This window comes from Ziziphus jujuba, chromosome 3 (assembly GCF_031755915.1).
Source record: "Ziziphus jujuba cultivar Dongzao chromosome 3, ASM3175591v1".
NCBI lineage: Eukaryota > Viridiplantae > Streptophyta > Magnoliopsida > Rosales > Rhamnaceae > Ziziphus > Ziziphus jujuba.
Genome location: NC_083381.1, coordinates 20,236,412 through 20,260,975, shown reverse-complemented (window position 1 = coordinate 20,260,975; position 24,564 = coordinate 20,236,412). Strand labels below are relative to the sequence as shown.

At 38.5% G+C, this 24,564-nt stretch overlaps 1 protein-coding gene and 1 pseudogene across 1 annotated transcript; both read left to right on the top strand.

Moving 5' to 3' along the window:
- Nucleotides 1-22,135, top strand: part of LOC107422718 (uncharacterized) — a 37,644-nt pseudogene extending 15,509 nt beyond the window's left edge.
- On the top strand, nucleotides 19,195-20,719 carry LOC112492340 (uncharacterized). Its single transcript, XM_048477125.2, has 2 exons — nucleotides 19,195-20,241; nucleotides 20,417-20,719. The coding sequence occupies exons 1-2, from the start codon at nucleotides 19,492-19,494 to the stop codon at nucleotides 20,516-20,518; spliced, it is 852 nt and encodes a 283-aa protein (XP_048333082.1). The 5' UTR covers nucleotides 19,195-19,491; the 3' UTR covers nucleotides 20,519-20,719.
- Nucleotides 22,136-24,564: the final 2,429 nt, after the last annotated feature.

The window sequence follows — 24,564 nt, the reverse complement described above, 5'->3', positions numbered from 1 at the left end:
GAAAAATGTATGTTTGATGTTTAAATAATTTCTATTTATATTGATGATGTCCAATTGTGTTGAGTTGCATAAATATGGGTTGAATTAATGTTTCTTAAATTTGGAAAGCTGTAGGTTTTAAAATGCTGTTAAAGTATTGTTAATTTTACTATGAAGTTACTGTAAAGTTATGACAACTAATAGAATATATCTTTATATGCTTAATTATTTGTGGAATTGTATGTGGTTCTATTGACATTTAGTATGAATTAATTTGAAGGTCTGCGGAATTGATTATATTGAATTATTGTGATCAAAACTATACTTATATGAATGGAATGTAATGCCCTTTGGTTTAAAAAATGCTCCTAGTGAATTCCAACATATGATGAATGACATCTTTAATCAATACAGTCATTTTACCATTGTTTATATAGATGATGTCTTAGTTTATTCACAATCCATAGATCAACATTGGAAACATTTAACAACATTTTTAAACATAATCAAACAACATGGTTTAGTTGTTTCTGCCTCTAAGCTCAAATTATTCCAAACCAAAATCAGATTTTTAGGCTTTAATATTTACCAATCCCAAATCACTCCTATCACAAGAGGCATTGAATTTGCTAACAAATTTCCTGATGAAATTTTAGATAAAAACCAATTACAACGATTTTTAGGATCTTTAAATTATATTGCTGAATTTTATAATAATTTAAGAATCAAATGTAAACCTTTGTTTGATCGTTTAAAATCAGAACCTCCACCTTGGTCTTCCACTCATACTAAGCTTGTTCAAGAAATCAAACTCTATGTTAAGACTCTTCCTTGTCTTGGCATCCCTTCCCCTTCTGCATTCAAAATTGTTCAAACTGATGCCTCCGACATAGGTTATGGAGGGATTCTATTACAAAAAATCAACTCTGATTCTCCAGAACAAATCGTCCGGTTTCATTCTGGAATATGGACATCTTCTCAAATCAATTATAGTACTATTAAAAAAGAAATTTTATCTTTAGTATTATGTATATCCAAATTTCAAGATGATTTACTTAATCAAAAATTTTTAGTTCGCATTGATTGCCAAAGTGCCAAATATATCTTAGAAAAAGATGTTCAAAATCTTGCATCTAAACAGATTTTTGCCCGATGGCAAGCTATCTTAAGTGTTTTTGACTTTGACATTGCATACATTAAAGGAAATCAAAACTGCATACCTGATTTCCTAACCCGAGAATTTTTACAGGAGAAGAAATCTCTCTGCAGGATTATCATGCCTCCCAAGAAAAAGGGGTCATCAACCCCAAAGGAATCATTGATTCCTCCTCCTAATCCCAAGGGATCATCTATCCCTCTTTCTCAACATCACACCCAATAGCCTGGGCTAGAAATGGTATCAGAGCCTAACCCGGATCGGTGTGCCAGGACGGACTCTGGGCCCCAAGAGGGGGAAGGATGGGTGTGTAATATCCCAATATCCCACATCGGTTGGAAAGGACGAGGTGCGATGCCTTATTAGTGTGATGCTACCTTTCCCTTCAAGACGCGTTTTGGGTATAAAACCTTGAGGCCCGATGGACTGGGCCAAAGAGGACAATATCTTGATGCGGGTTGAGCCTGGGCTAGAAATGGTATCAGAGCCTAACCCGGATCGGTGTGCCAGGACGGACTCTGGGCCCCAGGAGGGGGAAGGATGGGTGTGTAATATCCTAATATCCCACATCGGTTGGAAAGGACGAGGTGCGATGCCTTATTAGTGTGATGCTACATTTCCCTTCAAGACGCGTTTTGGGTATAAAACCTTGAGGCCTGATGGACTGGGCCAAATATTTCTAGCCCAGGCTCAACCCGCATCAAGATATTGTCCTCTTTGGCCTAGTCCATCGGGCCTCAAGGTTTTTTGGGATATTACACACCCAAAACGCGTCTTGAAGGGAAAGGTAGCATCACACTAATAAGGCATCGCACCTTGTCCTTTCCAACCGATGTGGAATATTGGGATATTACACACCCATCCTTCCCCCTCCTGGGGCCCAGAGTCCATCCTGGCACACCGATCCGGGTTAGGCTCTGATACCATTTCTAGCCCAGGCTCAACCCACATCAAGATATTGTCCTCTTTGGCCCAGTCCATCGGGCCTCAAGGTTTTTTGGGATATTACACACCCAAAACGCGTCTTGAAGGGAAAGGTAGCATCACACTAATAAGGCATCGCACCTTGTCCTTTCCAACCGATGTGGAATATTGGGATATTACACACCCATCCTTCCCCCTCCTAGGGCCCAGGCTCAACCCGCATCAAGATATTGTCCTCTTTGGCCCAGTCCATCGGGCCTCAAGGTTTTTTGGGATATTACACACCCAAAACGCGTCTTGAAGGGAAAGGTAGCATCACACTAATAAGGCATCGCACCTTGTCCTTTCCAACCGATGTGGAATATTGGGATATTACACATCCATCCTTCCCCCTCCTGGGGCCCAGAGTCCGTCCTGGCACACCGATCCGGGTTAGGCTCTGATACCATTTCTAGCCCAGCATTTCTAGCCCAGGCTCAACCCGCATCAAGATATTGTAGTAAGAACAGAGTATGATAATGAAAGCGGAAGGAAATGAAAATGACAAAATAAAAGATAGAGGCGGCAAAGCCAGCCAAGTATAATGAAAATAAATAATTAAAATAAAATGATTAAATGAAAACAATAATATTGAAGGCGGTTGAACCAGCCAAGCAATATATAAATAAATAATTTAAATGAAATAAATGATGAATGATAAATGAATGATAAATGCTTACTTGATTCGAAGAACCAAATGTTACAAGCACTCAACACTCAACACTCAGAATAAATAAATTGATTACACTTGGAGAAGAAGAGGAGAAGAAGAATAGAGGAGAAATCTGCCAGAAACTCTCTAAACTCTCTAGCTCACAGCTCCGTTATTCCAAGTAAAGAAAATAAAACTTCAAATGAAAAAATAAACTTAAAATAAAAAACTTGATTTTGGAAGAGGAATGGGGCTCCTTTATATAGGCAAAGGAGGACTCGATTCCTGTTCATGAACAGTTGATTGCACAGTAATTAAACAGTGATTGAATAGTGTGCTGTCGGGCACAGTTGATTGAACAGTGAGGAACAGTTGATTGAACAGTGATCTGCTTTCGGCTCCTTTTACTGTTCATGAATAGTGATTTGAACAGTAAAGTCTCGTGATCTGCTTTTGTGGGTGGAATTTTGAAAGTAACTTTGTACTGTCAAAGATTCCTTCTGTTGATTATGATTTAGTCAGATCCTAAATCATATGGATCTTGACTGTCTTGATAGTCGGCCCATCTTGTGCCAAAAGGTTCTTTTGATTTGGATGATTCTGCTATAGGTTGACTGGAGGCTTCATGAGATGTCTCTGAGTCGTCCGATAGTTGATCAACCTCTTCAATTAATTTTTGGATATGAACAAGCATCTCCTTCTTTGATTTGGTTGATTTGCTGGAAGTCTGGCTAGATGATGATTTGATTGGTAAAATATAATATAATATTATAAAATATTTTTATTGGTTTTCGATGCACCATACACGTATCGGTGTTCTGTAGTTGTGGATGTGGATATGATTAGCGCACAGGTTGTAATGTCTCCCGTGAATTGCCATCAGACCGAGGGCAGACAAGTTTGATATTGGCTATAGCCGTCCCCCTCCATGGCCGGGATGATGGTTTAAGCAGCGGTGCGGTGGGATGCCACGCGACCGTATGTCGGTTTCTCTTTTTAACCTCCCCATCAGATGGTGCTTTAGGACACTGGGCACTGTAGGACACCACTGGTATATAGTATGTGCATCAAGTATCTTTTGTATATATATATATATATATATATTATATTTGTATGTATCACACCGTACGGGGACAACGATCCGATGTGGTCCATGAAGAGCTAGCCTCGTAACTATGTTGCCTATGAGTCCAGAGGATTGGACGGCCAATCTAGGCAACCATCCCGGACTGTATTGGTAGCATTGTGCTGGCGACAGCTGGAATCATGGATTGCGCAACAAAATGGAGGATATCGTTTGTACCCCTGATACAAGTGTATATTTGATAATTTTTTTTTTGAATTTTAAATTATTATTTGACCTCGTATTATTCTATCTATTCATAACCTGATTTTCTAGCATTATACTTAATTGCTTTTATTGTCATTTTTATTATTATTATTATTCTCGTTATTAATATTACAATTATTATTTATCAGAATTATGTTTACAATTATTTTCATTATTACTAATATTATCATCATCATTATGATTATTATTATTATTTTTTATTATTATTGCCATTATTTATTTTTATTTTTATTATTTCTATTATTATTATTAGCATATGATATATATGGACAAGTATCACAGCCTACGGGCAAGAAAGATAGCCATTGGACGAGTATAATAGTCTTTGGATAAGTGGTAGCCTTTGGGCAGGTGAGATAGTCCTTGGGACAGCTGTGATTATGTGATAGTTCTTGGACAAGTGATTACCTTCGAGTAATTATGATAGATGATATTAGTACTATTTTTATCATGAAAATGATTGCTATATTATTATTATTGTTGTTGATGTGATGATTGTTTTATTTTTCTTTTTATATTATGCATTGGTATATTTTGTAACACAATATTTGAAATGTATGGCAATCAGTGGGTGGTGTGGGCGGACGTGAATGATTAAAGGTATAATTGGTTGTTTATTTAGTTGATTTTTCATATTGCATATATATATATATACGTATGTGTTTTATATATAAATTGTTATCGAAGTGCTGCCACTGTGGAAATTATTGTAGTAAGGTGGGAGGGATAAGGTAGTACCATATATGAGTGTATTTTTGTGCAGGTAAATTTTGTGGTAAGTCCTTCCCTTAGGGAAGATGTTGTTGGATTTTCTATTGGAAGGTTCGGTGGTATTTCCCTGGGATCAGGGCTTATCTAGGGTTTCGGTGAGGGGTTTTGGACGGGTCCTGATAGGGTGCCCATCTTGCATTAGCACCCCACCTATGGCAAAATCTGATGCATCCATATGCACCTCGAATGGCCTAGAGTGGTCGGGCAAGCACAACACCGATTCCTCCGTGATTGCTTTCTTTAGATCTTCAAAGGCTTTTTGGCACTTCTCCATCCAACTCCAAGCTTGTTTTTTTTTTTTTTTTCAACATGTTGGTCAATGGAATAGCCCTCGCCGAGTAGCCTTTGATAAACCGTCAGTAGTAGTTTACAAGGCCTAAGAAAGATCTTAATTCATGTACCTTGGTTAGTGGTTCCCACTCTTGTATATCTTGCACCTTTGCTTCATCCATCATAAGTTTCCCATCCTTGATCTTGTGCCCCAACAACATAACTTCTTCTTGTGCGAAGGAGCACTTTTCTAGCTTGATATATAACTCGTTGTCTCGTAGAACTTGGAAGACTTGTCTAAGGTGTTGTAAGTGTTCTTCCATAGTGTCGCTATATATGACAATATCATCCAAGTATATTACTATGAAGCGATCAAGATATGGATGGAATAGCTTGTTCATCAAAGTACAAAATGTTGCAGGAGAATTTGTCAAACCAAAAGGCATCACTAGAAATTCATAGGAACCATACTCATGATGCATGTAGTCTTGGTCTCATCACCTTCGGCTATGTGCACTTGATAGTACCTGGAGTGAAGGTCAAGCTTGGTGAAGTACTTTACATTGCCAAGTTGATCGAAGAGATCCGCAATGAAAGGGATGGGGTACTTATTCTTGATGGTGATCTTGTTTAGGGCTTGATAGTTGATACACATTCGTAGTGACCCATCCTTCTTCTATTGGAACAACACCGGCGCACCATATGGAGCTTTCAAAGGTCTTATGTAACCTGCATCGACAAGGTCTTTGAGTTGTCTCCTAAGCTCTTCCAATTCTGACGGTGCCATACAATAGGGGCTCATGGCGGGTGGCTTGGACCCCGGTTCCAACTCGATCTTATAATCCACCTCCCTCATAGATGGTAGTTTCTTGGGCAGCTTCTTAGGCATCACGTCCTCAAATTCTTTTAGCACCTCTTGCACCTTGGAAGATATTGGGTCATCCTTATGGCCATTGAGCTCTTGAATAATAGCTAGGTAGCTTTGCTCCTTCTTCTTAATGCCATTTTTAAATTGCATGGCTAACAAAGCTTTGGCCTCCATCTTGCTAGCCCTTTTCATGGGTACCATGCAAGTTAGCCCTCCATCCATAATGCACATAGAGTTTGCAAATGGGAGTGGGAAGGCCTTCACTTGGTCTAGGAACTCCATGCCTAGAACAACCTTGAAGTCATCCATGGGTACCACTGATAGGTTTAGTTGGCCCACCCATTCTTCAATGGTGGCTTGTACACCTCTAGCAACCCCATGGATGGGCTTTGCAGACGAGTTTACCGCTTTCATTGATCCACCCTCTTTCAAGGTCTTAACCCGAAGTTGTTGTGCCTCTTCTACTGATAGGAAGTTGTGTATAGCACCTGTGTTCAATGCTTTGGTGAGCACTCCATTGATTTTTGCTTCTACAAACATTAAGCCACCTTTCTTTGAATCCTTGGGAGCGGCCTTAATGGCATTCAACACTTGCAAGGAGCCCATGTTAGCTTCTTCCTCTTGTCTCCCCTCATATTGAGTGGTCATGGCATTGACCCGCGCAAAATTCCTTCCTCGGAACCCTAGACAAGCCCTGATCCCAGGGAAATACCACCGAACCTTCCAACGGAAAATCCGGCAGCACCTCCCCTAAGGGTAGGACTAACCAAAAATTACCTGCACAGAAAACACACTTCTAAAATTATCCCCTTATTCCTCCCACAGTACTACAAGTTGGTTCCACAAATTTCAGCACTTCAATATAAATGCAGTAATCCAGTGCGAAAATAAATACATAAGTGTCCCATACAGTATACAGAGCTTTATGAAGTACTACAAAGTATAGAATACAGCAAGAGTGAAAGAAATATTACAACTGCAATAAAAGAAGAAACGGGTACTGCCGAACTAAAACAACGAGGAAGGTCAAGTCCGCTCCGAATAAACACCGACAACCTGGTACCTAGAGGAACGGAATTTAAGAATGTGAGATGCTAATCATCTCAGTGAGTGACCCTATCTACTATACAATATAATATCACAGTAATAAGTATATAAATAATAATTAATTGGAAATAATAATTTCTCTCAAAATCCTTACAATTCTCTCAGTTGGAAAAGTTCCCCTTTTAAAACCTTTTCACAAAACCCTTTGTTCGTATTCCTCGAAAACCAAGACATCAAATAAATACCAGAAACAGTAATAATTAATTTTAATTCCAATACAGTTTAAAACAATTTATTTTTTTTAAAACACAGTTCTGAAAATCATTTGATGCACCCACTATATACCAGTGGCGCCAACAGTACCCAGCGTCCCGAAGTACCACCAGATAGGAGGTTATAGAAAGAAACCGGCATACGGTCGCGTGGTGTCCCACTGCGCCGCTGCTAACCTGGTGTCCCGGCCATGGAGGGGTGGCCACCCTCATCCGATGGCAACCACAGGACAACCTCATAATATCACCTGCGCGCTACTCACACCCACTTGTGCGCTAATCATATCCGTGTGCACAATATCCATATCACATATAATCAGAACACCAGTACGTGCACGGTGCATCTAAAAATCATAAAATCCACAAATTTAATTTATATAACAAATTTCACATTTTGCATAAACACAGCGGGTATATTCCATCCGCTTGAACCGGGAAATTCTCCACAATTTCTTTATAATCAATACCATAAATTCCATGATTTTCAAATCCACCAACTCCCAAATCCACCAATTCAAATATCCACATTTTCCCAATAGCATAAATAATTCTCAAAATATAATAATCAAATCTCATAATATTCCATGGGCATATTTTATAAAAATTGAAATCAGCAACATAACCAAATATTTTCCTTGAAATATTTGAAAATCAAATCATGCCCAATTTAATATTAAAACCACAAGAATTTCAAAATTCTCAAAACCATAAAATAATTTCACATGGCATAAATTTGTAAAACGCACCTTTTCTTAAACCCAATAAATTCACCAATAAATCCACAATAAATCACACAAATATTTGGCACATAAAAATTAAATTCCAAATATTTAAATCACACATAATATATTCACCAATTAAATTCCCAAAATTAAATTGAAGGTGGATCACTCACCTCAAGCACGCAATTAAACCATGATCCACCATGGGATCAATTTCATGACTCACCCGTGCTCCTAAGACACAATTCACACACAGTCAAATAAATTAATATTTTAATCGGGTAAATAATACCCGGTACCCGGGAGGTCAAAACACAAACGTTATCCAAAAAAGGCGAATAATATACCGAATCGAAGCTCGTGGAACGAGGATTACCAATCCGGTCTCCATCGACCCCAATTCCGCCGGAGATGGCCGGAATTTGGCCGGAAAGCTTCGGCCGGATTTAAACTTGAGGGAGCTTTCAAACAGTGGGGATTTTGGGCAAACTAACCCCGGAAATGGACTCAGAGGGGTCAAAAATAGTGGGATAGAGGTATGGGATGGGCTGGGTTGGTCGGAAACGGCGAGAATCACCGGAAAAATTTCACCTCGCCGCCGCGACTTGGCCGGCTCGATCTGGGCGCGTCCGGCGGTGGCTGGCCGGGAGAGTTGGTGGCTGAGGTCGCGAGGTGGTGGGCTTGGACGGTGGCTGGCGCGTGTACTGTATGGGTGGCCGGAAAAGTTAAACACGGGAGAGAGAGAGACGGCCGGTGGGAGAAAAAAAAAAAACTGTGCGTGTTTTGTGTTTTGATGCTCGGGGAAGAAGAAGGAAAAAAGAAGAAAAAAGAAGGGTGTTTTCCCACGTGGGGAAAAAGAAAAAGAAAAAGAAAAAGAAAAGAAAATAAAATAAAATATATAAAAATAATTAAATAATAATATTATTATTTAAAATAATAATAAAAATAATTTGATTTTAAACATGGTTGACATGTGGCATTTCAAAAATGCTGACACATGGTCACCTTCAGTAAGTCACACGTGGCACATCGTTATACGTTCAAAATTAATATTAAAATAATACAGTGTTTGAAAAACTCTACAGGTCCATAACTTTCAAACCACATGTCTAAATCGGACGTGCCGCTAGTCTACGGACTCGTATCGACGAGCACTTCACAACCATGCATGAGTCAAAGCTCAACCTTGCATGAATAAAAAGTCAACTCCGGCACCTCTTGGACAGTTTGGACCTCAACTTGTTTTGCTCATAACTTTCAAATCGTAGCTCCGTTTTCAATGTGCTACTAGTCTACGAACTCGTGCCAACGTGTACTCCGTAACGGTACCTCAGTCAACCTAGAATTCCAACCGGATCAAAAAGTCAACTTTTGACCCTTCGGTCAACGGTCAACGATCAACGGTCAACCTCGGTCAACGTGCAAAAATTCCGACATGGTTCGGGACGGGGTGTTACAACCTTCCCCCCTTACAAAAATTTCGTCCTCGAAATTTCTTACGTCGCTGAAACGCATAAGAACATCAGTCGTGGATTTGTGCATCGAGCTTCCACTTCGCTTCCTTGACTAAGTTAATTCACCATGAGACTCTGACAGGTCTTCGATGTCCTTTTGTAGCAACAACACGTGAATTACGCTGCATGCCGATGTCTGCTTTCCCGCTTCCACTTGTTGGCAGCGTAACTTAGCAAGTATAATAGAGGCCTCATCCACTATCACTATACTACCATCACGCCTAATAGTGACTTTAACTTTCCTCTTGTGCAACTTTCCTTCTCATGCCCACTAATTAAGGATATTCAAATTAGTCCACGAGAACACGATCTGCAAGTCTTGGTCATAGTCGAACGCTAACTATAAAGTGCTTCTGAAGCATGCATCCTTAAACCAACAACCAACTCTCGTAACTCGATCAGCAATTCAAAAGGTAAGATTAAAACTTAAGTCTAATTTCCTCAAATACTGGTATCACCAAGTTAAGGTTGAGATTAATTCACTTGTCTTCGATTACCCTCCTAGTACTTACAATTATAAAACCCTTGCTCCTCATTGATTAACCAATAGTCTTAACCTCGACAAACATCAATCTTTCTTTTAACTAAATTCATCAAGGTCATGAATAAAATTTCTCAACATCCAAATACCATTCTTGAAAACCCTAAGTTTCCCCCATTTCAAATAAATTCTATGAATCCACACCTCAAGCAATAAGGAATTTAAATCTTAATTCTAGCATCACCACCAATACTATGAACAAATCACTAGATCCTTAACCCAATAAAGTATTCCACACTTCTTAAATTCTAACTACGTCCCAAAAATCATACTCCTTATCATTGTAAATTATCACCAACAATATCAACCACCTTGAATCGATAAAGCACCACCTATACGAACCTTAAATCTCCAAGGAAATAAGATATCAAGATCTTAGCTTCTAGAATGAAAATAACCATGCTTAATCATCTAACCATGCCTAAGGAATCACCCTCATCTCATTAACCTCATCAACAACCAAGTAGAACTTTAATCGCTATCTGGATCTTGCTTGATTCTTTAAACGCTGTCGTACCTTCTCTTTATGAATGATAATTTAAGCACGAAATCCATGTTTACATCTCCCCACCCGACATGGAAATGGGCAAGGATCGAAACTACTTCAAACGTTTCTATTCCCCACTTTTACTTGTCGGTGACTTAAGTACCTTTATTCGAATCCTACAACTTCCTCTATCGTGCCAAACCATAATGTCATCTAGTGAGCATTCCATACATCTTTATACCCTTGGGGTGTATCGCATACATTGAATCACGTGCGTCCTTTAGGATCTCCTTTTTGAACTCAACGATACCCTGCTTTGGATTCTCGACTGGCGATACTTAACCCTTAAGTCGCTCTTGGAAAAACCATAACATAAAACAAATAATAAAATATATTTTTCAAATATACCTAACTTGCATAGGCAATTGTTAAAACTCCACATTGAAACAATAATAAAAACATGAATAAGTGCACAAAATCATATCTTAAAATCCATAGCATAAAATAAAATATGCACGCTTGTAATGGAGGTACGTACGACACCTTCTACATGCTACGTAATCCATGATTCCAACTGTCGCCGATACTCTGCTACCAATACAAACCAGGGTGGTCGCCTATATTGGCCGTCCAATCCCCTGGACTCGTAGGCAACATGATCATGGGGCTAGCTCTACATGGACCACATTGGTTCGCCGCCTCCATATGGTGCAGTATAATATCAAACAATATAACATACAAATACATGTACGAACACAAACCATAAATACTTGAATAAAACACCATTAATTTCAAATACCACTTTGAAAAGTATTTAATTTTGATAATCGATCGGAAAAAATATTTTGACGCCTTGAAATCGATCGACACACATCCTTAGGCAATCATCCTTCTTCTCCATGAACGAAATGGAAACCATTCACGATGATAAGCTTGACCCTCAAAAAGAAAAGGCATCCTCGACCATCGACTAGGCCATAGGAATTCCCCGTTAGGCTAGATGATCCTAGTTGACACCCTCGAAGATTAGAGTTATTCAAACTCGGGCAAAGAATTTGCTTCGAGACAAACGGAAAGAACACTTTAAGACGGGTAAAACGAGAGATTAGACACGGATGGGACACACAACAATGCACAGTCCCTTAGCAATACTAGAACCTAGGGCTCTGATACCAACTGTCAGGACCCGTCCAGAATTCCTTCCCCGGAACCCTAGACAAGCCCTGATCCCAGGGAAATACCACCGAACCTTCCAACGGAAAATTCGGCAGCACCTCCCCTAAGAGTAGGACTAACCAAAAATTACCTACACTGAAAACACACTTCTAAAATTGTCCCCTTATTCCTCCCACAGTACTACAAGTTGGTTCCACAAATTTCAGCACTTCAATATAAATGCAGTAATCCAGTGCGAAAATAAATACATAAGTGTCCCATACAGTATACAGAGCTTTATGAAGTACTAAAAAGTATAGAATACAGCAAGAGTGAAAGAAATATTACAACTGCAATAAAAGAAGAAACGGGTACTGCCGAACTAAAACAGCGAGGAAGGTCAAGTCCGCTCCGAATAAACACCGACAACCTGGTACCTAGAGGAACGGAATTTAAGACTGTGAGATGCTAATAATCTCAGTGAGTGACCCTATCTACTATACAATATAATATCACAGTAATAAGTATATAAATAATAATTAATTGGAAATAATAATTTCTCTCAAAACCCTTACAATTCTCTCAGTTGGAAAAGTTCCCCTTTTAAAACCTTTTCACAAAACCCTTTGTTCGTATTCCCCGAAAACCAAGACATCAAATAAATACCAGAAACAGTAATAATTAATTTTAATTCCAATACAGTTTTAAAACAATTTATTTTTTTTAAAACACAGTTCTGAAAATCATTTGATGAACCCACTATATACTAGTGGCGCCAACAGTACCCAGCGTCCCGAGGTACCGCCAGACAGGAGGTTATAGAAAGAAACTGGCATACGGTCACGTGGCGTCCCACTGCGCCGCTGCTAACCTGGTGTCCCGGCCATGGAGGGGTGGCCACCCTCATCCGATGGCAACCACAGGACAACCTCATAATATCACCTGCGCGCTACTCACACCCACCTGCGCGCTAATCATATCCGTGTGCACAATATCCATATCACATATAATCAGAACACCAGTACGTGCACGGTGCATCTAAAAATCATAAAATCCACAAATTTAATTTATATAACAAATTTCACATTTTGCATAAACACAGCGGGTATATTCCATCCGCTTGAACCGGGAAATTCTCCACAATTTCTTTATAATCAATACCATAAATTCCATGATTTTCAAATCCACCAACTCCCAAATCCACCAATTCAAATATCTACATTTTCCCAATAGCATAAATAATTCTCAAAATATAATAATCAAATCTCATAATATTCCATGGGCATATTTTATAAAAATTGAAATCAGCAACATAACCAAATATTTTCCTTGAAATATTTGAAAATCAAATCATGCCCAATTTAATATTAAAACCACAAGAATTTCAAAATTCTCAAAACCATAAAATAATTTCACATGGCATAAATTTGTAAAATGCACCTTTTCTTAAACCCAATAAATTCACCAATAAATCCACAATAAATCACATAAATATTTAACACATAAAAATTAAATTCCAAATATTTAAATCACACATAATATATTCACCAATTAAATTCCCAAAATTAAATTGAAGGTGGGTCACTCACCTCAAGCACGCAATTAAACCATGATCCACTATAGGATCAATTTCATGACTCACTCGTGCTCCTAAGACACAATTCACACACAGTCAAATAAATTAATATTTTAATCGGGTAAATAATACTCGGTACCCGGGGGGTCAAAACACAAACGTTATCCAAAAAAGGCGAATAATATACCTAATTGAAGCTCGTGGAACGAGAATTACCAATCCGGTCTCCATCGACCCCAATTCCGCCGGAGGTGGCTGGAATTTGGCCGGAAAGCTTCGGCCGGATTTAAACTTGAGGGATCTTTCAAACGGTGGGGATTTTGGGCAAACTAACCCCGGAAATGGACTCAGAGGGGTCGAAAATAGTGGGATAGAGGTATGGGATGGGCTGGGTTGGTCGAAAACGGCGAGAATCGCCGGAAAAATTTCACCTTGCCGTCGCGACTTAGCCGGCCCGATCTGGGCGCGTCCGGCGGCGGCTGGCCGGGAGATTTGGTGGCTGAGGTTGCGAGGTGGTGGGCTTGGACGGTGGCCGGCGCGTGTACTGTATGGGTGGCCGGAAAAGTTAAACACGGGAGAGAGAGAGACGGCCGGTGGAAAAAAAAAAAAAACTGTGCGTGTTTTGTGTTTTGATGCTCGGGGAAGAAGAAGGAAAAAAGAAGAAAAAAAAAGAAAAAAAGGAAAAAAGAAGGGTGTTTTCCCACGTGGGGAAAAAGAAAAAGAAAAAGAAAAAGAAAATAAAATAAAAGAAAATATATAAAAATAATTAAATAATAATATTACTATTTAAAGTAATAAAAAAATAATTTGATTTTAAACATGGTTGACATGTGGCATTTCACCATGCTGACACATGGTCACCTTCAGTAAGTCACACGTGGCACATCGTTATACGTTCAAAATTAAATTAAAATAATACAGTGTTTGAAAAACTCTACAGGTCCATAACTTTCAGACCACATGTCTAAATCGGACGTGCCGCTAGTCTACGGACTCGTACCGACGAGCACTTCACAACCATGCATGAGTCAAAGCTCAACCTTGCATGAATAAAAAGTCAACTCCGGCACCCCTTGGACAGTTTGGACCTCAACTTGTTTTGCTCATAACTTTCAAACCGTAGCTCCGTTTTCAACGTGCTACCAGTCTACGAACTCGTGCCAACGTGTACTCCGTAAAGGTACCTTAGTCAACCTAGAATTCCAACGGGATCAAAAAGTCAACTTTTGACCCCTTCGATCAACGGTCAACCTCGGTCAACGTGCAAAAATTCCGACATGGTTCGGGACGGGGTGTTACATCAACGCCTTTCTCTTTGGGCAATCTCTAACCCAATGTGGACCATCACACAAGAAACAAGAGTTCTTAGGTTTGGAAGCATCCTTACCTTCTCTAGGCAGCTTCCATTTCGAGCTTTGAGGTTTGTGTGCACCTTCCTCTCTTTTGCTTTCTTTGAGCTTGCTTGATTCTCCCCCACCTTTTCCATAGTTGGTCTTCTTTTCCATCAGCTTCGAGGAGTCCCTTTGAATGATGTAGTCGATAAAGCTTTCGGCATTTGCAATGGCACTAGTTAGATCTTATACTCCATGCCTCTTTAACTCCGTCTTTGCTCAAGGTTGTAGTCCATCCATGAAGTAGAAAAGGGAGTCTTTATCCGATAGGTCTAGGTTCTCCAACACCAAGTTAGTGAACTCCTTGATATATTCTCAGATATGGCCCACTTGCTTGAGTGTCGAAAGCGACTCCTTGCCTCATCTTTGGCATTCTCCGGATAAAATTTTCTTTTTAGTCCTTTTTAAAGTTATCAAAGGTATGGAAAGTGCACATATCTTGCTCTATGTCACTATGCCTCCTCCTCCACCATAGCATGGCCGTGTCATTGAGGTAAAGAGTGGCAGTTCTAATCTTTGAAGCATCGTCCACAATGCCCATTGCTTCAAAGTATTGATCCAAGCCCCAAAGGAAATTCTCGAGCTCCCTCGCATTCCTTGCCTCAAAGTAGGACTTGGGCTTTGGCACATCGATTTGTGGTTGCTCGTGTATGGTGGTTGTCCCCGACGCCACCGTCCTCTTGCAAAGAGCCCAATCACCCAGCATTTCCTCCATTTGTGTGTGGATAGTATCCAATTCTCTCTCCAACATTGCATAAAGGTCTGCTACCTCCCCCATGCATTGGTCGCGTGTTGAGCGGAGCTCCCTCCTTAAGGCATCGTCTAGCCCATTGAGTAACCCTCTCACAACTTGATTGATGGTGATGTCCTCCGACTCTAGTCCATCTAGGCGACTCTCCAGTGCCTCAAACCATTCATGCACTCGAGCCGCATGCTCTTCTAGGCGTAACTCTACGGTAGTCATCACGTTCTTGGACTTTGACTTATGCCTCTGCCTCCCCGCATTGGGGTTGTGTTGCTTTTCACGACCTTGCACTTCGGTAGATCCCTCCACATTGATGGTAACCTCCAAACTAGCCATCTTGCCTACTTCCACGTTACACCAACGGTATGCTTAAGTAGCAATTGGCTTTGATACCAACTATTACGAGCCTAACTGTTTCAACACTCCCGTGCGGCACTTAGCACCTCCTTTGCTAAGTAATCCTTGCCCACAAGCCAACACAATGCGGAAGCTAAAGATAGTAGAATACTTAGATATGTTATAAATGAGAGTCCAACCCTTTATATAGAGGGCTTGACACGTATCACAAAAATACAAAGTTTTAGATATGTACACATGGCATACATCTAAATGAGGTTTTAGAGTATTCTACTAGATATTTATAAGGATTCTTCTAGAGAGATTCTCATCTACATTAGTCTAGGCTTCTTTTGAATCTTCTAGAATCTTCCAAGCTTCTCTTGAATCTTCATGAAGAATGTAGAACCTTCCGGCTAAATCTCAAGATTTTCACCTCTTTTGCACGGAACGTGACACATAGCACTAAATAAACAGAACATGATATGGATTCGGAAAGTTGTTAGTAGCACCAACACTAAGACCAAAAAGAATATGGGTCTAGTATGAATAATAGAGCTAAATGAGCACAAAATAATTTGTTTTATTGATTCTAGTGATTAAGATTTGACATTTTAGATATCATTTCAACTGTGGAACAACACAAAAATCACAACAAGCAAAATAAAATTACCCAAAAGATATATCAATTTTATCATGAAGAGTAGATAGAAAGAAGTTAGAAGTAAAAGTTAGAAATTTTCGACTATTTGTTTTTTCCTTTTTTTATTTTTTTAGAGTATATAAAAGTTGAAATCTCTTTCACTAAAAAGTAATATTACCACATCGATTAAGAATTTAAAAAAATTTGATTTTTATATACATTTATCTAGATACGTCAGTCCCCGAGCCTTGAAACAAAGGCTTGTAAACCTAGTGGGGCATTAAATTGACTGGTTGTGTTGGTTCTGAGAGCCACCACACACATAAAATCACTTTTTAATTTTGTATTTATTTGTTTGAAGTCGGGTCACCACACACGTACAATCACTTTTTGATTTTGTATTTATTTGTTTGAAATCGTGTTTTTTGGATGTTGTTGGGCTATGGGCCCCATTAGTTTTGAATGTGGATATGGGCGAGACAGTGCTTCAAAACAGAGAGGTAAATTTCTATTGGTTTCGATGCCTTCCAAAATCTATCAAGACATAGAAAGAATAAAAAATAGTGAGCCAGATATATTATTACGGCCGAAGTGAGATCCGAGTTGTGGTGGCCGGAGATCCTGGTACCGGAAAATCCATCTTGATTTCCTATGTTCACTGGTATCTACCCCATATGATGGTGATGATGTCCATGCCTCTGCCTAAAGTGCCTAAGTTAGATAATGTCCATGCTCATGAGGAGCCTGACGTTGCCACTGGAGGATGATTATGATATAGATGCCTATGATGAGGCTGATGATATGCCTGATGTGGTGGAAACTAGAGCCCTGCCACAGGGTTTTTCACCGTGACTGTTATCCTCTATCTGTCATATCCAACATACGTCCTCCGGCAGCTTTGATGATGAAGAAAATTTTAAAAATCTGAAGCAGGCTAATGCTATTGTGCTTACTTTTGCATGTGATAAGCCTTACATTCTTGTTTCATTGCATAAAAATCCGAATTCCTATATTTAATCAGCTGGAGATTGAGGCTCCAATTATAGTGGCTGCCTGTAAAATGGATCTAAAGGATGAGGATACAAACTTGGATTCAGAGCGTTGGCGTTTCAAGCAAATTAAGAATGTTGTGAAATTCCATGAATGTTCTGCTTCGTCACTCAATAAGATTCATAAGGTTTTCAATTATGCACAAACACTTGTGCTTAAACCAAGGATTCCATTATTTGATATGGATTTGAATTCAACTATAGAACTATACAAAAATCGTAATAAGCAAACTAAAATTACCCAAAAGAAATATCAAATTATAATCGGAGGAAGAAAGAAGTTGGAAGTAAAAGTTGGAAATTTTCAACAATCTTTCTTTTTATTAGAGCAAGAGAGACGAAGGAAAAAAAAATAAAAAAAAATAAAAAAAAAATAAAAAAAAAATAAAGAAAAGAAAAGAAAAGAAAAGGAATTCACAATCAACATAACAAAATTGAGGACAAAACCAAATAATGGAGTATTAAACTATTAAAATCATATAATTCTTTTATATATTAATTGATGAATGACGTTGATATGATGTTGAAAAATCATGGAGATCACATGTTCAGTTTCTCTTTGATTAAAAATATAAGACCATTTAAAGAATCTATGGTCAATGAGAAAAAAAAAAAATGCTTTTAGTTACAATAAATATATATTCTTGCAAATAATATATATAAAACCGTTACTTTCAAATAAAATTTATTTTATTTTATTTTATTAAGATAAAATTTCTTATTGATGAGGCCGAATTGTATTAATAGATCAGATGATTCAGATCTCATATTTTAAATAAAAATTTAATAACCATCGAAAATGAATTTTAATTTAATAAAAGATTATAAACTATATTAATTTAAATGCATATGGTTGACAGACCAAGTCCACACGTTTTGCCTGAGACTATCACCAATTGATCTCTTCTTAGCCAAAAAATAATAATAATAAATCTGTGATCATGTTGACATGCTACGGTAATATTTTGGTAATATACACTGCCAATTGAATAGTGCCATGTGTAGCCCTCAATCCAAATCATTTAAAAACAATCCAGACAGGAATCCTCTAATGTTTTAGTTTTAACGCGGTTCCACTTTTATTCATATTTTATTTATTTATTTTATTTTATGTTATCTTCTTCTCACTTTCACTTTCCTCACGCGTTCTTTTCCATAGTAAAACACCAGAAAATCTTCGCCATAGATATATTCTTGTATTAGTTGAATGGAATTTCCTTTTGTTAATTAATGCTCCTGTTTTTTCCCGGATAATTTATGCTGATTAATTTGGTACATATACATCACTTAACTTTCCGAGGAAGGAATCTAATTTGACCCACTCATGCTTATATTGGGATTAATAATTTATCTCAAATTTCATAATTTTTTCAAATACATTTTAAAAATTTTTGTTATGAATTAAGCCTTATACCTTACCAACCTAATTCTAATAGCAAAAAAGTAATTTGGTTGATTATTTTACATGAATATTGATTAAGTTTGTACTTTTTGGCCTAAATATCTCCTTCTCTTGCTGTTGAAAGAAGGTTGTAGACCCCGTAATCTTTTAATTTAAGTTAATGTTAGCTACAAAAATTTAAAAAATTAAAAAAATTTTAAAAAAATTTATACCCTACCAAGCTAACTGCTAATAGCAAAAAAATAATTAATTGCAAAATGGATATAGCCGTTCTAGAGCAAAACTGATATAGCCGTTCTAGAGCAAAACTGACATAAAACAAATAAAGAATCCTCTTTAGAGTTGCTTTTAGCTTTCTGTTTGAAAATAGAAATCATAATTAAATATGATATGCGAAACTTTGAAAATTAGGATTACTTGAACAAATAAGAAAAAACTCCTGACCAAGTTATAATTATTATAATAGTAATAAAAAATAAATAAGTAAATAAAATTTCCACTGGCTATTAAAAATACAATTGAACCAAGATAAACGCAGGACAAGAAAGCACTTGAACAATGAAATCATTTCAGTAACTACTCCGATTTTTCACCGATCGCAATGCAACGTCAACGACCGCCTGCTGATCCTCAAGCCAGAGCCCGGCATGGGGTACACCGGCTGCCAGGCCATCAAGCTCATATGGCAGCCGGTCAAGCAGCAGCCCATGATGCAGCTCACCGTGAGGTGGCCCGTCAGGCAGCAGCTCGTCAAGAAGCAGCCCGTCAAGCACAGGCTCGAGAGGCAGCCCGCCTGGCAGCAGCCCGTGATGCAGCTCGCCGTGAGATGGTACGTCAGGCAGCCGCTCGTCAAGAAGCAGCCCGTCAAGCACAGGCTCAAGAGGCAGCGCTCCGGGCAGCAGCCCGTGATGCAGCTCAACGACAGCTTCAACGTCAGGCTGCAGCCCGTGATGCAGCTCGCCGTGAGCTTGAACGTCAGGCGGCAGCCCGTGATGCAGCTCGCCGTGAGCTTGAACGTCAGGCGGCAGCCCGTGATGCAGCTCGCCGTGAGCTTGAACGTCAGGCGGCTGCCCGTGATGCAGCTCGCCGCGAGATTGAACGTCGGGCCGCAGCCCATCAAGAGGCAGCTCGCCGCGGGGTTGAACGTCCGGCAGCAGCTCGTCAAGAGGCAGGTTTCCGTGAGGTTGAACGGCAGGCGAAGGCACGTGAGGCAGCACGCCAAGCAGCAGCAGCACGTAATCAGGCGGTTGCCAGACATGAGGCAGCAGCCCGTGAAGTAGTTCGTCGAGAAGCTGGGCGTCAAGAGGCAATCCCCTGGGAACATGCGCGTATGCATAGACGGCATGAACCAGTGAGTTTTAAGTACTCTAAAACAACATTGCAAATTGAACGTGTATATAGATTGCAATTAGTCAGGTCTTTGTATTTACAAATAGTACACTTATATTGGAAATTCATGATTAATTTAGGAGATCGATCATCATTTTTATTAATTACTTGAGAATGTTATGGTACATATGCTGCAGGAAAGAAACTTTTTACAATATGCGAGGCTGGCTGTTGGTGCTGGAAATGTAATAGTGCATGGTGCGGCTTTGGCGGTCGGATGGGCTTGCTGCATCATGTAGATCCACTTTCGCTACAAATGGTTAATTTTGTTGTGATTCAGATCTTAATTCCAATTAGTTTGAGGTTTAATCTGTTCAACTATTGTAAGAGAGTAATAAGAAAACTACTTTTACTATTGATATTGACTTGGATTGATTTTGTCCATGACCTAGGACACAATTTACCTTGCTGAATTACTCTCCACCATCTGCATATGGATGATAAATTAATAAATGCTTATATACACGATCATAATGAATTTGAGATATATAAAGAACGCATATATGTGTGATGAAAAACCAAACCTATCTGAGCCAAGACTCCATGAAAATTTAAAGTCATGAAGCATCCTGACTCTGTTTCAAACTTTTCTATAAGCCAGTCATAGTCAAACCTACTCATAGACATAGTTGTTGCCATGCCCATCATATATAAATATTATATAAGTAAGAGCTTCATTTGGATTCCAGTGCCAATCATTAGCTCTAGCTTGTCCAAAAAACCATCTGAAAGTGGCAATGAACGAGTAAACCTCCCGCTGTTCTTGGCCTTCATGAAGAACCCTCGTTTCTTTTGGGAGAGAGTTGAAACAGGATTGGAAAAAGGTGCAAAAGGGTATCTCCAAGTTTTGGTAAGTTTTAATGACCCTTACTTGATAATGAAAAATGGGAGAGGACGTTCTGTGAATTGGTACGGTGGGGACCTTATACAGGGAACGTTCTTCAGTTTGGGATTCTGTTTTGCATGCTTTGCGAAACTGCATCTCTTACATTCGTAAATTTTCATTGCAACCCTTCACATTCAAATTTTGTTTCATATTAGCCCATTGCTGGTCAAACCATCAGTCAACTTATAAACGGCTCAGGTGAAACAAAAATGAAATGTGAAAGGGTCATGATGAAATTCTCCAAAATAGAAATTTCATTTCTGCAAAAAATACACACACACACACATATATATATATATATGTATATATGGTTCCATTTACCGTTTACATAGTTTCAATAGTTATTATTCTTATAATTCCTATAAAGTATTGTACTCTTTTACATAATTCAAGTAGCAACTTAGGAAGGCTCTGCTAATTAGTTTAGTCTTTCAGCCATAGTTCATTAAACCTATAAATAAATTATTATTATATGATAAATTAATACATGAACTTGGGAAATGCCCACATATTGTCTGTTGAATATGTGAAAAAAGAGTGATGAGAAATAAACCAAACCACATCAAACTCCATAAAAACTTAATTTCTTTGTTTCTTCACCTACCTCAACCCTGGCTGGCCATTCCTTTCAGCTAGGAAAATGCTGAAACAAGATGGGATCTTGTGATCATTTCCCCCGGTGTATCGAGCAAGTTCTACATTCTTGCCAAACTCTCAAATCAAATATCACATGTAAGGTTTTGAGTCAATTTTTGTACTTAATTTTGCTTGTTCAATATGTTTATTTTCCATTACATTTCAAAGATTGATTGCAAACTAAATCAATAAATATAACATCTGCTTGTATATAGATACAAGGACATTTGAGATCCTCCTTTGCACTTACAGAGTTCAAGAAGGGAAGTATAACTGCTGTCAGGGTGATAAGGGTGTTCCTCTTGGTGCTCTTCCATGTAAGAGGCAACCTTGATAAAGTGATGGAAGCAATGCAATAAAAAGCTCGAATTCTACCATGGTAATGGCTCGGCCTTGCAGTGAAGCTAAAGGCAGCAGATTGTAAGTTGAATTCCACAAAAATGAAAACAAGATCACTACAAGCATCAAACTTATGTGATTGAAAGTTAGAATTATGCATCTCTTTTTGGTACTAGGAATTAATGTATCTCAAAAATACTTAAATTAAATCCAAGAAAGTACAGAAGAACGCATTCATATGCACAAGCTAGATTCAGAGCACCAAATAAACAAAACATGATTTGGATTAGGAAAGTTGTTAGTAGCACTAACACTAAGACCAAAAAGAATACGGGTTAAATATGAATAATAGAGCTAAATGGGCAAAAAACAATTTGTTCAATTGATTCTAGTGATTAAGATTTGACATTTTAGATATCATTTCAACTGTGGAACCACACAAAAATCATAACAACAAAATAAAATTACCAAAAAGAAGTATCAATTTATAACCGGAGAGGAAAGATACGTGAAGAGTAGGAAGAAAGAAGGTAGAAGTAAAAGTTGGAAATTTTTCAACAGTTCCCCCCCCCCCCCCCCCCCTCCTCTTCTTTTTTTCTTTTTTAGAGTATACAAAAGTTAAAATTTTTTCTCGATTAAGAATAAAAAAATAAAAATTAATGTTTGTACACACTTATCTTAGGCACCTTAATCCCTGAGCCCCGTAACAAAGGCTTGTAAACCAAGTGGGGCATTAAATTAATTGGTTTTATTGGTGATTGGTGGTTCAAGACTTCAAGTTAGTTTGATCCATGGACTCTTAGCAAGCCAAAATGACAATTTTTTTTTCCCAAACCTATGGTTGTGAGAGTCACTACACACATACAATCACTTTTTAATTTTTTATGTATATGTTTGAATTGTTGTTGGGCTATGGGCCCCATTAGTTTTGAATGTGGATATGGACGAGACAGTGATTCAAAACAGAGAGTGGTAAAATTCTATTGGTTTCGATGCCTTCCAAAATCTACCATGACATAGAAAGAATATAAAATATTGAGCCAGATATATATTACGGCCGAAGTGAGATCCGAGTTGTGGTGGCAGGAGATTCTGGTACCGGTAAATCCACCTTAATTTCCTATGTTCACTGGAATCTACCCCATGTGATGGAGATGATGATGCCCATGCCTCTGCCTATGATGAGCCTGATGCTGCTACCAAAGTGCCTAAGTTAGATAATGTCCATGCCCATGAGGAGCCTGACGTCGCCATCGGAGGATGATTATGATATAGATGCCTATGATGAGGCTGATGATATGCCTGATGTGCTGCCAGAGGGTTTTTCACCCTGACTCTTATCCTCTATCTATCATAGCCGTTGATACGTCCTCCGGCAGCTTTGATGATGAAGAAAATTTTAAAAAGCTGAAGCAGGCTGATGCTACTGTGCTTATTATTGCATGTGATAAGCCTTACACTCCTGTTTCATTGCATAAAATCTGAATTCCTATACTTAAATCAGCTAGAGATTGAGGCTCCAATTATAGTGTCAGCCTGTAAAATGGATCTGAAAGATGAGAATACAAACTTGGATTCAGAGCTTTGGTGTCTTAAGCAAATTAAGAATGTTGTGAAATTCTATGAATGTTTAGCTTTTTCACTCAATAAGATTCAAAAGGTTTTCATTTATTCACAATCACAAAAACTTGTGCTTGAACCAAGGATTCCAGTACTTGATGGGGTGGATTATTATTTGAATCCAATACTTAGGCCAAAACTTAGGGTTCCCCTGAAGCGGATATTTTTAATTTATGACTATGATAAAGATAGTATTGTCAAATTCGAAGATTTCAAAAAATTCCAGGTGAAATATTTTGTTACACAATTGTTGAGAATGTTCAGAAGATGCTTAAATCAAAGCTTTTGAATAAGATATTTTTCATGGAGGAACTCATAAAGATGGGACTAATTTCGAAATATTCACATATTTTATTTTGAATCTCCACAAAGAGTATGATTATCATACTTTGTTTTCCTTAGGCAATTTGGATACAATGATGATTTACAACTTCCAGATTTTGTCATCTCACCTTCAACAGTGGGACTAGCTCCTGATCATGAGACTCGTGCAGAGCTGTCAGACGAAGCCATCAAGTTTCTTAGAGGGATCTTTAATTGGTTTGATCTTGATTGCAATGGTGCTCTTACACAGAATGAAATGATTGAATTATTTGATACGGCTCCACGATCTCCTTTTGCCGAGTCTCCCTATAAGCATGATGCTGAGAAAAATGAGCTATGACTCGACGGATTTTTATCACTGTAGTCTCTCATGACACTTCTGGACCCAACTTTTAGCATGAAGAATCTTTCATACATTGGTTATGGTGGGGAACCTACATCTGCTATTTGTGTAACTAGAAAGAGTAGTAGTACAGATTG